General features: G+C 42.9%; 2 protein-coding genes across 3 annotated transcripts in view; one reads left to right on the top strand and one right to left on the bottom strand.

The window, feature by feature from the left end:
• Nucleotides 1–10,707, bottom strand: part of Tfb2m (transcription factor B2, mitochondrial) — a 20,990-nt gene extending 10,283 nt beyond the window's left edge. The window contains exons 1-4 of the mRNA XM_005348981.1: nt 10,243–10,707; nt 9,128–9,216; nt 6,906–7,056; nt 2,171–2,319 (exon numbers count right to left, since the gene is read on the bottom strand). Coding sequence (XP_005349038.1) covers nt 2,171–2,319; nt 6,906–7,056; nt 9,128–9,216; nt 10,243–10,555 — 702 coding nt within the window. The 5' untranslated portion in view covers nt 10,556–10,707. The remainder of the gene's footprint in view (nt 1–2,170; nt 2,320–6,905; nt 7,057–9,127; nt 9,217–10,242) is intronic.
• Nucleotides 10,708–10,907: 200 nt separating this feature from the next.
• Nucleotides 10,908–13,805, top strand: part of Cnst (consortin, connexin sorting protein) — an 84,561-nt gene continuing 81,663 nt past the window's right edge. For both annotated transcript variants that reach the window (XM_005348980.3, XM_005348979.3), the window contains exon 1: nt 10,908–11,037. The gene's annotated coding sequence lies outside the window, so the exon portion shown is untranslated. The remainder of the gene's footprint in view (nt 11,038–13,805) is intronic.

The following is a 13,805-nucleotide window of genomic DNA, read 5'->3' as shown; positions in this document are numbered from 1 at the left end:
AAAAAAAAAAAGAAAAACCAAAGAGGACAAAAGATGTTCTCAGACTCTGCTTCTGGGAAGATATGCAACGATTGGTAAGTAGATAAAAAAGATGTTCAACCTAACTAGCCATTAGGAAAACACTAACATAATGAAACTCGACTTCATCCAACTATGAGAGGGTATCAAAAATACAAAGAAAAGGTCAGCGGGACGACACGGCTGGGTAGGCTTGCTGACTTGTGTTCGATCCCTGGACACCTTTGACTCCCACACATATGGTGTGGCATATATGCATTCATACTTACACACTAATAAGAAACACAAAATTAGTTGGCTGTGGTGACGCACACCTTGAATCTCCGCACTTGTAAGGCAGAAGCAGGTAGATCTCTGTGAGTGCAAGCACAGAAGTTCAGGACAGCCAGGGCTATTACACAGAAAACCCTTTCTTGAAAAACAACAACAAAAAACCCTACAAATCAAAACAAACAAAAAGAACCTCACAAAATTAAATAAAAAACAAACACAAGTATGATAATGGAAAAATTCTGAATACTTGTATCCTACTGTTGGAAACGTAAAATGTATCTACAAAGAAGGTAGCATGGCACTTCCTTAAAAAGTTAAATGTAGCCCAGAGAAGATGGCTCAGAGGATAAGAGCACTGGCTGCTCTTCCAGAGGTCCTGAGTTCAATTCCCAGCAACCACATGGTGACTCACAACCGTCTGTAATGAGATCTGTCACCCTCTTCTGGTGTGCGGGCATACATGGAGGCAGAATGTTGTATACATAATAACTAAATAAATCTTTAAAAAAAAAAAAAGTTAAATGTAGAATTACCACATGACCTAGCAATCCTAGTTCTACTTATATGAACTAAATCACTGATCTGTCACCCTCTTCTGGTGTGCGGGCATACATGGAGGCAGAATGTTGTATACATAATAACTAAATAAATCTTTAAAAAAAAAAAGTTAAATGTAGAATTACCACATGACCTAGCAATCCTAGTTCTACTTATATGAACTAAATCACTGAAAGCGAGGGCTGGGGAGACAGCTCGGGTGGTACAGTGCTTGCCACAAAAGCATGAGAACCTGAGGATGACCCTTAGCACCCACAGAAAAGCCAGGCACAGCATCAGTTCATGCCTGTATCTTATCAGGAGGTGGAGACAGAAGGATCTCGGGGCTTACTGGCCGACTAGTCTAGACAAATGGAAAACAGTCCTAGTGAGGGCCCCTTCTCAAATAAGTAGATCAATGAATAAATAAAATAGAGTAAAGAAAGAAAAAAGTTTATATCCACCTGCACACCACCCTGTCACAACCTGAAAGCAAGGACTTGTGTATGTGGCAGTTTTTTTCTCCCCCCTTAGAGGCAGGGTTTCTCTGTGTAACAGCCCTGGCTGTTCTGGAACTCACTTTGTAGACCAGGCTGGCCTCGACGTCACAGATATCCGCCTGCCTCTTCCTCCTGAGTGCTGGTTTTAAAGGTGTATACCACTACTGCCCGACTTCTGTAGAAGCTTTAATCATAATATTTGAGAGGTGGAAGCAGCTAAGTGTTCTTTTACGAATGAATAGATACAAGTTACTGAGTTCATATAGCTGAATAATATTCAGCTAAAAAAGAAAAAAGAAACTTCAACACACTATAACACAAATGAACTTGAAGATATTATGTTAAGTGAGATAAAGTGGCCACAAAAGGACAAATACAGGCTGACTCAAGCCAAGCTCACAGACGGTGCCAGGAGAACGGTTACTAGAGCCTGAGGAAATGGAAGCATGGGGAGCTAAGTGTTCATTGGAAAATCTAAAAATTTTTGGATAGGCTGGAGAGATGGCTCAGTGGTTATAGAGTACTGGTTGCTCTTCCAGAGGTCCTGAGTTCAATTCCCAGAATCTACATGGTGGCTAAGAACCATCTGTAATGGGATTTGATGTCTAGAAAGACAGAACACTCATACACAGAAATAAAAAAATTTTAGAGCTAGACAGCAAGTACTGGATGTGTAATATAAATATATTTAATGCCACTGAACTAACTGTACATTGTAAAATAATTGAAACTCTCAAATATCAGGGACCCCAAATAAAAATTCAGCTGAAGTTCCTCAGAAGACTACAGCATTCTCTACAGTACACTCTCACAGCAACACAAGTCACCTGTTCACAACCCACCTGGAATTCTTTATCCGTAACAAACAGATTCAGCTCTATTCGTCCGTATCTGAATATAGAGTCACAGGAATACAGATCGAACAGAGTTTTCCAAAGTATTCGTCTTCCATATTTATCAGGTAGGATTCCAAATACTTTTATAGGAACACCTGTTAGGGATACAAGCACAGATGTGCATAAGTTTCTTAAAACTTTTTCCTATGGTCACATTTTACTGATGCAAAGCAAGTTAACAATGGTAACTATTTCAGTTAAGGATCCAAGATGGTAGATGCCATGTAGGTATGATACGCTAGAATCACCAGGGAAATAACACAACAGCTGGGTGACACTGAAAGAAGAGGTGGGCAACTTCCCCCCAAATGTCTAGTTTAGAAATGAAGTAAAATGAGAAATTGTGCGGGGCTCGGGAGAGGGCTCAGAGAGAGGTTTACTGTGCAGGTGGGAGAGCCTAATTCCAGTCTACCTAAACAGGTTCCAGGTTCAGTGAGAAACCTGGGGCGATGGAGGAGGACACTCAACATCAAACTCTGGCTTCCACATGCATACACATTACATGTGCACAAACAAGAATATGCACACATACATAAAGAGGAAAAAAATGAAGAACACAAAAGTTGCTACATTAGCTAGTTATAAGTCAACCCGACACAAGCTGGAATCATCAGAGAGGAGGGAGTCTCAATTGAGAAAACGCCTTCCTATGACCAGGTTGTAGACAGGCCTATAGAGAATAGTTTTAAAATAGTGATTGATGGGGGAAGGGCTCAGTCATTGTGGGTGGTACCATTCCTGGGTTCATGGTCCTCTATAAAAAACCAGGAACAAGTCATGAGGAGCAAGCCAGTAAGCAGCACCCCTCCACGGCCTCTGCACCTGCTCCTGCCTCTAGGCTCCTGTCCCAATTTCCTTCCACAAAGAACAGTGATGTGTAAATGTAAGCAAAACAAACCCTTTCCTCCCCAAGTTGCTTTGGTCATAGAGGTTCAGCACAACAATAAAAACCCTAACTAAGACAGCTGCCTGTGGCAATGACAGGAGGAGGAGATACTAGGAAAAGATACTCTTTCCTCTTGGCACTCATGGAGTAGCAAACACCACCATTTTCAAGATTCTAGGAGCTGGAGAGATGGCCCAGCAGTTAAGAGCACTTAGTGCTTTTCTACAGGACTCCAAGTTGGTTCCCGGCACCCACCTTGGGTGTCTCACAGTGATCTATAATTCCAGCTCCAGTGGATCTGATACCTTTTTCTGTTTTTTGAGGGCACCCATATGTACGTGCACATACTTACATACAAGCACATTAAAACCCTCCCGCTGAGCTACCAGCTTAGTCCTGTCTCTAATTTGCCCCAATTTTCCCCCAGAAAGAGTCATGGAACTAGAGTGGGGGAAGAAATCTAAATTAGAGCCATGCAGTACTCAGTGAGATGGTTACCTGGTTGAGAGTCTTTATGAGAACACAGACGCTTGTGTCGGGTGGTACACCCTAGACACCTGGAAGTGCAGCCCAGGAGCAGGATAAGCATTTGAAACTGGGCTCCTGAAGGCCTACCTTAGGTGTGACGTTATGTATGAGCAGACCTGCGAAGGATGCCCAGCGGAATGAGCTCTGTGACCTGATGTGGAAGGATACCCTGGACAGCGACAGGCGTCCAAGTGCACGGCAATGATCAGGCGAGACTGCAGGCAGTTTCTCTATCCCCAACCAGCTCTTTCCCCTTCACGCTCACCTGTTTAATACTTAACCATGATTTAGCAGGCTAATTTTGTCCTTCTACCCTGCTCTCCACTCTTCTTTATTTCCACAGGTTTGTACAAAGCACACGGGATATAAACTGGCTTGTGGGGTCCCTGTGTCTCAGCCTCCGAACAGCTGGGACTCGTTTAATCTTTTAGGTTGTTTGATAATTTGTCTATTTTTAATATTTATTTTCATTATTTCAAAGTTATGCACAGATGTGTGTTTCTGCACACATGTTGGGTGCAGGTGCACAAGGATTCTCCTAGAGCCGTTAGTACAGACAGCTGTGAGCTGCCCACGCAAATGCTAGGAACCGAACTTTAGGCCTCAGGAGGAGCAGCAAGTGCTGTTAACCACCCATCTCTCTAGCCACTCTCCGCCACTGGATTTCTTTACCTCTACTTAGTCTAACCTTAGCTAAAATTACTTCACTGAAATCCTGCAGTTCCTATTTTTACCCTTTTATTTCCCCCTCTTCTTTTCTCAATGACTCAATACTAATCACCAATCTTTACCTTTTCCTTTTCATACATAGTCACTGTGATTAATATCTTAATACAGACAGCATCAGTGTTCCTGTACTTACTAAAATGATTGGCACTTAAAAGGAAGTGTGTATTTGACTCTATTATACGTTCACAGTGGGTCTACCCTTTGACAGTGATTATCTCTGCAGACACTGTTCTACTTTTAGGGGTACACTAGGGATTGCAAGTATATCCAAAGAAATCAAAAGAGGATACTAATAAATTCCTACACAAATTCCAAGAGAACACAATGGCTTAATGAAATAAGGTTAAGTAAGGATATAAATTGAAATTCAATAAGTAGATAGAAATACTTTAAAAAATACTTGAAATATTAAACTCAGTAAGTCAAATAAAAATCTTCATGGAAAGCCTGACTGGTAGAACAGACCATGTGAAGATGCACTGTCTGGGCTCAAGACAAAGGAGAGAAATTGGAATATTCAGAAAAATGATACAAATAAATTAACTGGAAGGTATCAACAGAACATGTGAGATCTGCAGAAACTATAAAAAGGACCAAATCTACAAATCATGTGTATAAAAGAATGATTCATGCTAAAGGCATAGAAAATATTTTAATTAAAATCATAGCAGAATCTAGGGAAAGACATGCCCATTCAATTAATAATGCATTTAGAGCACCAAACAGACCAGATCAGAGAAGAACTTTTCCACTTCATGTCAGTCAAAATGCTCAGCTGGGTGGTGGTCATGCATCTGGGAAGCAAAGGCAGGCTGATCTCTGAGTTCAAGGACAGCCTGGTCTACGTAGTGGGTTCTAGGACAGCCAGGGCTACACAGAGAATCTCTGTCTCAAGAAACCAAAACCAAACCAAACAAACAAAAAACCCACTCACTATAGAGAACAAAGAAAGCTTCTGAAAGCTGCAAGAGAGAAATGGCAGGCTGCACGTAAATGAAGCCAGCAGAGTAACAGCAGATGTCTCAAGGGAACTAAGACAGGAGGGCTTGGGATGACATTTCAGTCTCTAAAAGATGACAACTGTGAACCCAGAATATTGCACCCAACTAAGCTTTGTCAACACCAAAAGAGAAAGAAAAGCATTACATGATAAGAGCAGACTAAAGGAATCATAGCCACTAAGCCAGCCAGTCCTACAGAAGATGCTTGAAGGAATTCTTCAGACTGAAAGAGAAAGATAAAACATCTAGGAGGAGAAAGGAAAGAATAAATACACTAGAAACAGCAGTTAAGCAAAGGAGAGAAAGAAAACACCACAAGATCAATAAAATAGCAGGGATAGATACTTTTCAATAATAAAACTAAGTGTTAGTAGCCTAAATTCCCCAATCAAAATGTATAGATCAGTAAACTGCATTTAAAAATAGGACCTAAGTCAGGTGTGGTGGGCATACCTTTAATCCCAGCATCAAGACAGAGGCAAATGGATCTTTATGAGTTTGAGGCTTAGTTCAGACCAGTCAAGGCTACATAGTGAGACCCTTTCTAAACAAGAAAGCAAGCAAGCAAACAAGCAAACCAAAATGCCTCCTCAAGAAACCAAAAAGCAACAACTAAAACAGGATCTCATTATTTGTTGCTTCTAAGAACCAGACCTCAGATCAAAGACAGAGAGATGCAAACCTAGGGTGAAAGAATGGAGAAGGTGCTCCAAGCAAATGCTCCTGTTCTGACAGACAGAACAGACTTCAAACACAAACAAGTTGGAAGAGATTAAAGGTCACTTTGTACTGATTAATGGAACAATCCATTAAGAAGCCATCATAATTTATTATTAATGCATTCAAACTAACTACAATGTACAAGGCCATTTTTTTTTCAGTCATAAAAACAAAAGTTATGAGCTGAGCAATAGTGGCACACACCTTTAATCCCAGCACTCGGGAGGAGGAGGCAGGCTGATCTCTGTGAGGCCAACCTGGTCTACAAGACCTAGTTCCAGGGCAGCTAGGAATGTTACACAGAGAAACCCTGTCTCAAAAAAACAAAAACAACATAAAAAAAAAGCAAAGTCATGTCATTTGTAAGGAAATGGAAGAAACTGGAGATTATCATATCAAGCAAATTAAGCCAGCCCCAGAAGACAAATATCTTGTTTTCCTCATATGTAGTTATTAGATTTTACATAGGAACATAAAAATCATGTATACATACTATGATCTGAAAATAGAAGCAAAGCTATAAGAGAATGAAGTATAGTAGCATAACAGGTGAAAGGGGGAATATGGGGAGGGGCTGCAGAGATGGCTCAGAGGTTCAAGCTGCTCTTGTAGGACATTAATCAATTCCTGTACAGAAATAAAATGGTTATTCACAAGCAGAAAAAAGGAACGGCACGCTTAGTGTAACACCTCTTGCTTATTAACTGAACAATCTAAATCTCTCTATATATTGCATGTACATCCAGTAAACAAATGAGCCACAGGTAAAGAAATAGCTGTTTATAAAGAATTAGCTTTAGTGAATGACAAAAATTACCTGCTGTCCAAGGAGCCGCTTTTATTCCCAAATCCTGAAAAATGACCTGTGAGCTGTATTCCGGTTTTATTATTTCCTGATGTCTAGGATCCATCTTAAAGAAGTCACAGTGAACCACTTGCAGCTCTCCTTCCACATACTTCTTTAAGGACTGAAGAGACGAGGAGGGGACATTAGAAGTTCTATCATGTACACCGTGCTACAAGTCAAAGCTCTACCCCAAAAAATAAGAAAAAAAAATTCAAAAAAATAGCTGAGCACAATGGGGCATATCTGCAATCTCATCACTCAGGAAACTGAGACAGGAGAATGACAAACTCTAGAAGGGCCTGGGTTACACAATAAGTTTAAGACCAGACTACATAATATAGTGAGATCTGGTCTTAAAATCCAAGGGCTGGGATGTATAAAGCTCAATGACAGAGCCTACACCAAACATGCACAAGGCCCAGGGAGGCACTATAGCACCTCAAATAAGAAATCCAACGATCCTATGTGAAGGTACAAATATTCTTAATGTACCGCGAATTTAACAGAGGACCTAAAAATCAACTGCTGCAGGAAAAAACGACCAAAGGCCGGGCGGTGGTGGTGCACGCCTTTAATCCCAGCACTCGGGAGGCAGAGGCAGACGGATCTCTGTGAGTTCGAGACCAGCCTGGTCTACAGAGCTAGTTCCAGGACAGGCTCCAAAGCCACAAAGAAACCCTGTCTCGAAAAACCAAAAAAAAAAAAAAAAAAAAAAAAAAAAAAAAAAAAAAAAAAAAAAAAAAAAAAAAAAAAAAAACGACCAAAGGGCAACAGCTTTGAAACAAAAGTAACCTTCCCTGGGACCTGCGGAGATCAGAAGTACAGTACTTACGTAGCATGCATAAGGCCCTGGATTCAACCACAAGTACATTAAAAAACAAAACCAAGCCAGGCATGGTGGCCCAGATCTTTAGCCCCAGCACTCAAAAGATAGAGGCAGGTGGGTAAGGTGAGCCTGGTCTACACAGGGAGTTCCAGGACAGTTAGAACACACAGAGAAACCTTGACTCAAAGAAGAAAAAAAAAACCCTGAAATTTAAAAAAAAAATTTCAACAACAATTTTTCCTTTCTTTTTGTTAATTGCATTAGCTATTTATAAAGCTGTCTCCTTTGGAGGGTGTGGGAAATGAATGTTAAAACTGGGCTTCCCTAGGTAGCGTTGGCTGGGCTGGAACTCACTATGTAGATGAGACTGGCCTCTTTGGGTGATTCTTCTGCCTCTGTCCCCACATAACAGGTACTTGTACTTGGGAGGCAGAAGGAAAGAGGAGGTCTGTGAAGCTGAGGCCAACCTGGGCTACCATAGCCAAAAAAAAAAAAAAAATCTTAGTAGCCCTGTCCGGTCTGAAATTCCCAATGTAGGCTAGGCTAGCCTTGGAATCTAGTGCCTCTGCCACTGCGCCAGACTTGTGGGATTAAAGGCATGCGGCACCTAACCTGCCAGGCTTGCTTTCATCACTGGGGTTTGTATCATAGACTTTGTGTGCGAGGCCAAATAATTGTTCTACCACTGAGCATAACCACACCAAAGGCCAAAAACAACTCATTACTCAAAAGTTCATTTTTAAAAAAATTCTGTCTTTGGCTATCATAGCTATTTCCACAATTTTTTTTTTGTCACACAGCACTTCATAGTCAACCAGTCATTCTCCATGCTGTCAGAAAACTGGCACAGACAGGTGATCTATCTATCACAAGGCAGGTCAGAGACTAGCTTTACAGGCAGCTCTCACACGGACAGCTAACAATCATCACAGGCTGTGGTTTGCCTGGCCAGGAGGGGGTCCTAGTTTCCGGGACTGTCCTTGGGGAATAGGAGTTCTGGTTCGATTTGAAGGGGGAAAAGAAAGAAGTAAAGAAATAGGGAGGTAGAGACACCTTCTTTCTGAAGCTACGTCTGCAGGCTTCCAACTATCTTTTATTTCAAAATACTCAGCATGTCAATGTGTCAAACTGTGAGGTATCATTTTTCTGGGCCCCAATAGGAACTAGAAAACAGATCCTAGAACATGCAAGCTCTTAGTTACTCAACAAGCGCTGAAGACACAATGGGTCCTGGTCTTTGAAGATACCAGACATGGTCCCTAAAAGTCCATAAGAAGAAACTATGCTTAATTTCACTTCTTTAACCCACTCAAAGTTAGTGGAGAGAACAACAAATTACTTTAGGAACTACATTTAGAAAATATACCTTTAAATGTGGAATAAAAGACTTTTCACTTTCAAAGGCAACCACTCTAGCACCGGCTCTAAGTAATGCCTCAGTCAGGACTCCAGGACCTGGAATATTAACAGAAAAGTTTTTTGTTTTTTGGTTTTTTTCGAGACAGGGTTTCTCTGTGGCTTTGGAGCCTGTCCTGGAACTAGCTCTGTAGACCAGGCTGGTCTCGAACTCACAGAGATCCGCCTGCCTCTGCCTCCCGAGTGCTGGGATTAAAGGCGTGCGACACCATCGCCCGGCTAACAGAAAAGTTTTATTTGCAAAATAAACAACATACATAGTCTCTCTCACTATGTGGACCAGGCTGGCCTCAAACTCATAGAGATGGGCCTGGCACTGCCAAACTAATGCTGAAATTAAAGGTGTGTACCATCAAGCCCATCTTAATATTTTTCCTTTTTTTGTTGTTATTTTGTTTAGTTTAGTTTTATTTTGTTTTTTGAGATAGGGTCTCTCTTTATGTAGCCCTGAATGTCCTGAAACTAGCTATGTTGATCAGGCTGGACTTGAACTCAGAGATCAGCTTGCCTCTGCAGGGATTAAGGGTTTGTGTTACCACGCCTGGCCACAGTCTCTTCCAAAGCAGGGTTTTACACAAGTTTTAAATCTCACAACACTCCCAGATATGATTCTTTTTACACATGTAAAAAGATGATTAGGCACAACATCCCAACAGGTAAGTAGCAGAGCACTGCCGGCTGTCAGTGACAGCAAAACTTAACACTCCTCAAAAATCCCACTATTCCTTTGAAGAAAAATCAGTATATGAGATTGCGGCTTACTTCTGACTCATGGACTATCTGAATGTTTAGTCATAAAAACTACTGTCTAGTCTAAAAGGAACAGACTTTCTGTAAGAAGTGGTGCTTAAAAAAGAAAAAGTACAATTTGGGGCCAATGAGAACGCTCAGAGGGCAAGGGCACCTGGCGTCCAGCCTGACAGCCTTATTTCCATCATTGAGACCCACAATGGTGTAAGGAGAGAAGTGATTTTCGCTAGGTTTTCTGAACTAAAACACAATAAATAAACATAACTTAGAAAATCAGGGGTGTAAAGGTTAAGAGCAAACTTCTGCTCATCTCACCTGGGTTGCACTCTAGTATAAGTTGACGGGATGGTTTTTGGAACCCCAGCAGGTGTCGTGCCAGGTTCCTGGCCAATTTCTTACTTGCTACGTGACGCGTAGGCTCGGCTCGACCTTTGAATGCATAAAAAGGTGACTCCTCTAAATCAGGATCAAATAACGGCTGCAAGTAGAACTCAGAGAAGCCACTACGGTTCCTCGCTTGCCAGTCCTTCCGCGTCGCAGCTCCAGACCCCAGAATGCATGAGCGACCGGGACCAGCCAGCACTGACAGCGCCAGCCGCGGAGGCAGCCCCATCGCCGCGCCCCACATCCTCCTCTATCTTCCGCCACAACCACCAGTTAGGGGAGCTTCTGCTTAGAAGAAGGAGCACGCCATCCCACGTGCAACATCACACCGCCACACCAGGCCGGGCGGAAGAAAACACTACACACGGCGCATGCGAACGCCAGAGCATCAGCCCTTTCTTCACTCGCTTCCGCTTCCGCCCAGGCTCCGCCCCCAGACGCCTGTGAGTGGACTATCCGGGTGTGTCCGAGTTGGAACTCTATGGTCGCCCCGCACTCGGCGCTGCCTCTCTAGCCTCTCGCACTCTATGCTCCTCGGTCCAGCGGCCAGCCGGGAGGGGCGCGCGGGGGGGAGGCGGGGCGGGGAGGCTGGAGGTGTCCGAGCCTCCAGAGCCGCGGGAGACCAGAGGCAGCTGTGTGACAGCTCGTCGGCCGCCATGTCAGCCAGCGGGGCTGGAAACAGACCCGGCTCCCGGCGGTAGTCCTTGCGTTGCCTCGGATGCCCAGGTGAGACGAGCAGCCGGGCTGCAGGGAATCGGCCGGCTCGTGGCGGCCGCGGTGCTGGGGGACAGTCGCTCGTTCCTCCCCGGGCGCTGTCCTCCGGGAGTTGCAGTGGGTCCCTTCGCATCCGCCCCCTCTCGGCTCTCTCGTTTCCCCCGCTTTTCTGCGGGTACGCTGTTGTCGCGCATCGCGCCAATTTCTCCGCGCGCGCTCGCCTCCCCGGGGATCCTGCGGCTTCTACTCCGCGTCGGTGTCTCCCAGCTCGGTGGCCCGGCGCCTATGCTCGCTTTCCTCCGGGTGTTTTTTATTTGCCCCCATACCTTGTTTCCCCTCCACAGCCACCTCTTCGGTCTCCAGGAACCGCCTAGTTGTCTCCCTTCTTGTCCTCTCTCTGGGCCAAGATTTACCTTTTCTTTTTAATATGCATGTTTGCAAGACTTAAATTTAAGGCTAAACAAAAAATAAGATTCGAAAGCTTAAAATTCTGTCCTATGTTTCAAAGGATTAAAGCCTTAGGGAGCGTCTTTATTCGTCTGTGTAAACTTAGTTAAGCACATTGTACTGTAGAATGCAATTTAAAAGGCCGATTGCAAAGACTAAAAATAGGATGCTCTAATGGGAATTTTGGCAGTCTTTGGGGCAGTGTTAAAAGATCCGATTCTTTGAGAGTGATTTCAGTGTTTGGGGGCTCGGACTCGGAGCTTTACCCATTATCCTTTCCAGCAAGGCAGGAAGCTGCGGCCAATCAACTCCCTAGTTTAAAATATGTACAATCCTTTCTGCTTACTCTGTGGCAGCATCATTGAGCTTGGTATTTAAATGCACAAGGAAAGAGTTACTGAGGAATGTGTCACCTGCCAAGTAGCCCGAAGATTATCCTTAGCTGATGAAACTCAAGGGCATAAAGAATTGACACCTGAAGATGGCCTTTTTTGAATAAGTTAGTACACTGTAAGGAGCTATTAACTGTAGTGGAAATCCCGAGGATTCATTCACTAATGTTAATTTTGTTAAGTTTGTTTGTTTGTTTGTTTAATATAGCCAGGCATGGTGATGTAAGTTTCTAATCCTAGCGTTAAGGAGGCTGAGGCTCCACGAGTTTAAGGACCACCTGAGATGTGTTCTGGTTTCAAGGTTAGCTTAGGATACAGTCAGACCATATCTCAGGAAAGGAGAAAAAGAAAGATGATCGCCCCCCCCCCAACTGAGCATTTTCATAAACTCAGAAGTAGTCTAGTAACCCTCCCAAAGCAATATTTTAACAATTGAATATAGCAAAATGATTTTTAAAGGTCTATTTATTATGTATACAGTGTTCTGCCTGCACGCCAGAAGAGGGCACCAGATCTCATTATAGATGGTTATGAGCCACACTATGGTTGCTGGGAATTGAACTCAGGACCTCTGGAAGAGCAATCAGTGCTCTTAACCTCTGAGCCATCTCTCCAGCCCCAGGAAAATGTGTTTTGTTTTGTTTTTTTTTATATGAGAGTAAGGACAAAATTCACTTACCAAATTTATCCTTGAGTTTTTCTGAGTTTAAAATAACCAAGGATATATAGTGTAGCTCAGTGGTAGATCAATTGCTTAGCATGTTTTAGGCCCTGAATTCCATACCTGACACCACAAAAGGTAAATATACTTAACGCTGTGGGAAAAGTACATTTTTGAAAATCTCATAATTTTGGACCACAGCCTAATCAGTCCTAGAGAATGTACGGCAGTGTTTATTTTGCTTTTGAGCAGTTGATGGAAAAGAAGTTATTTTTATTTACCTTTTCCTCTTCTCCTCTTCTTTGTTAGGGGCCAAACCCTGGGCCTTGCACAAGCTAGGCAAATGATCTGCCTCCAAGCTACCTCCCTAGTACCTTGTTTTTGTTTGTGTATGTGGTATACATGTTTGTGTGTCCATGCGCGTGTGTGCCCTGTGTGTGTGATGTCAGATGACTTCCTCAGTTGCTGTCCACTTTACATTCCTGAGACATGTTCTGTCCCTGAACCTCTTTCCCTAAGAGCCTCTGTTAGGTTGGCTGGGCAGAGAGCTCCAACGATCTACCCTCCTCCATCTCGTAAACACTGGGATCATAGATTTGTACCTTTGGGGATCAAGAAACAGGTTTTCATGCTTGCAAATACTTTGCTGATTAAGCCCTCACCCTTGGTTTTTTGAAAGATTGACTGTGGTTTAAGCCGGTCTTAAATTCATCATCTTCCTGCCTGGCATGTGTCACGTGCTCAGTTGTTTCCATTTTCATGGTGTTAATGGTTTACTTGTTTGTGTTTGCAAGTGCTTCACTAATATAGAAACCAGCCCCATCCCTCGGACCCAGATACTAAAAACGAAACAGTCATTTCACTTTTAAAATGATTTTGGGGGTTTGGGGGTTTGAGGCGGTGCCTCTCTGTGTAGCATTGGCTGTCCTGGGCTCTATAGACCAGTCTGACCTCAAACTCAGAGATCTGCCCATGAGTGCTCAGATTAAAGACTCTCACCACCATCGCCCAGCTTAAAATGAATCTTATACTCAACATTTAGACTTTCATTTTTAGACAAACTTAGCTAAGGAATTTGTAGTCACGTTCTTGACAGTTGCAGGTTTTGTATCCTGTGCTATTTTTGCCCCCTTGAAGTAATTTTTCTTTTTAATAGTGCTTTTTCTCTTTACTTTGTGGCTGTCTTTAAATTGTTTTTCTTATTAAGTTACCATAATCAAATTGCTTGAGAAAGGAAACTACTGGTTTTTTGCTTGGAACTTTTGTTTTTTTTTTTTTTT

Source organism: Microtus ochrogaster, chromosome 6 (assembly GCF_000317375.1).
Source record: "Microtus ochrogaster isolate Prairie Vole_2 chromosome 6, MicOch1.0, whole genome shotgun sequence".
Classification (NCBI taxonomy): domain Eukaryota; kingdom Metazoa; phylum Chordata; class Mammalia; order Rodentia; family Cricetidae; genus Microtus; species Microtus ochrogaster.
This window is presented reverse-complemented; position numbering and strand designations above follow the sequence as displayed.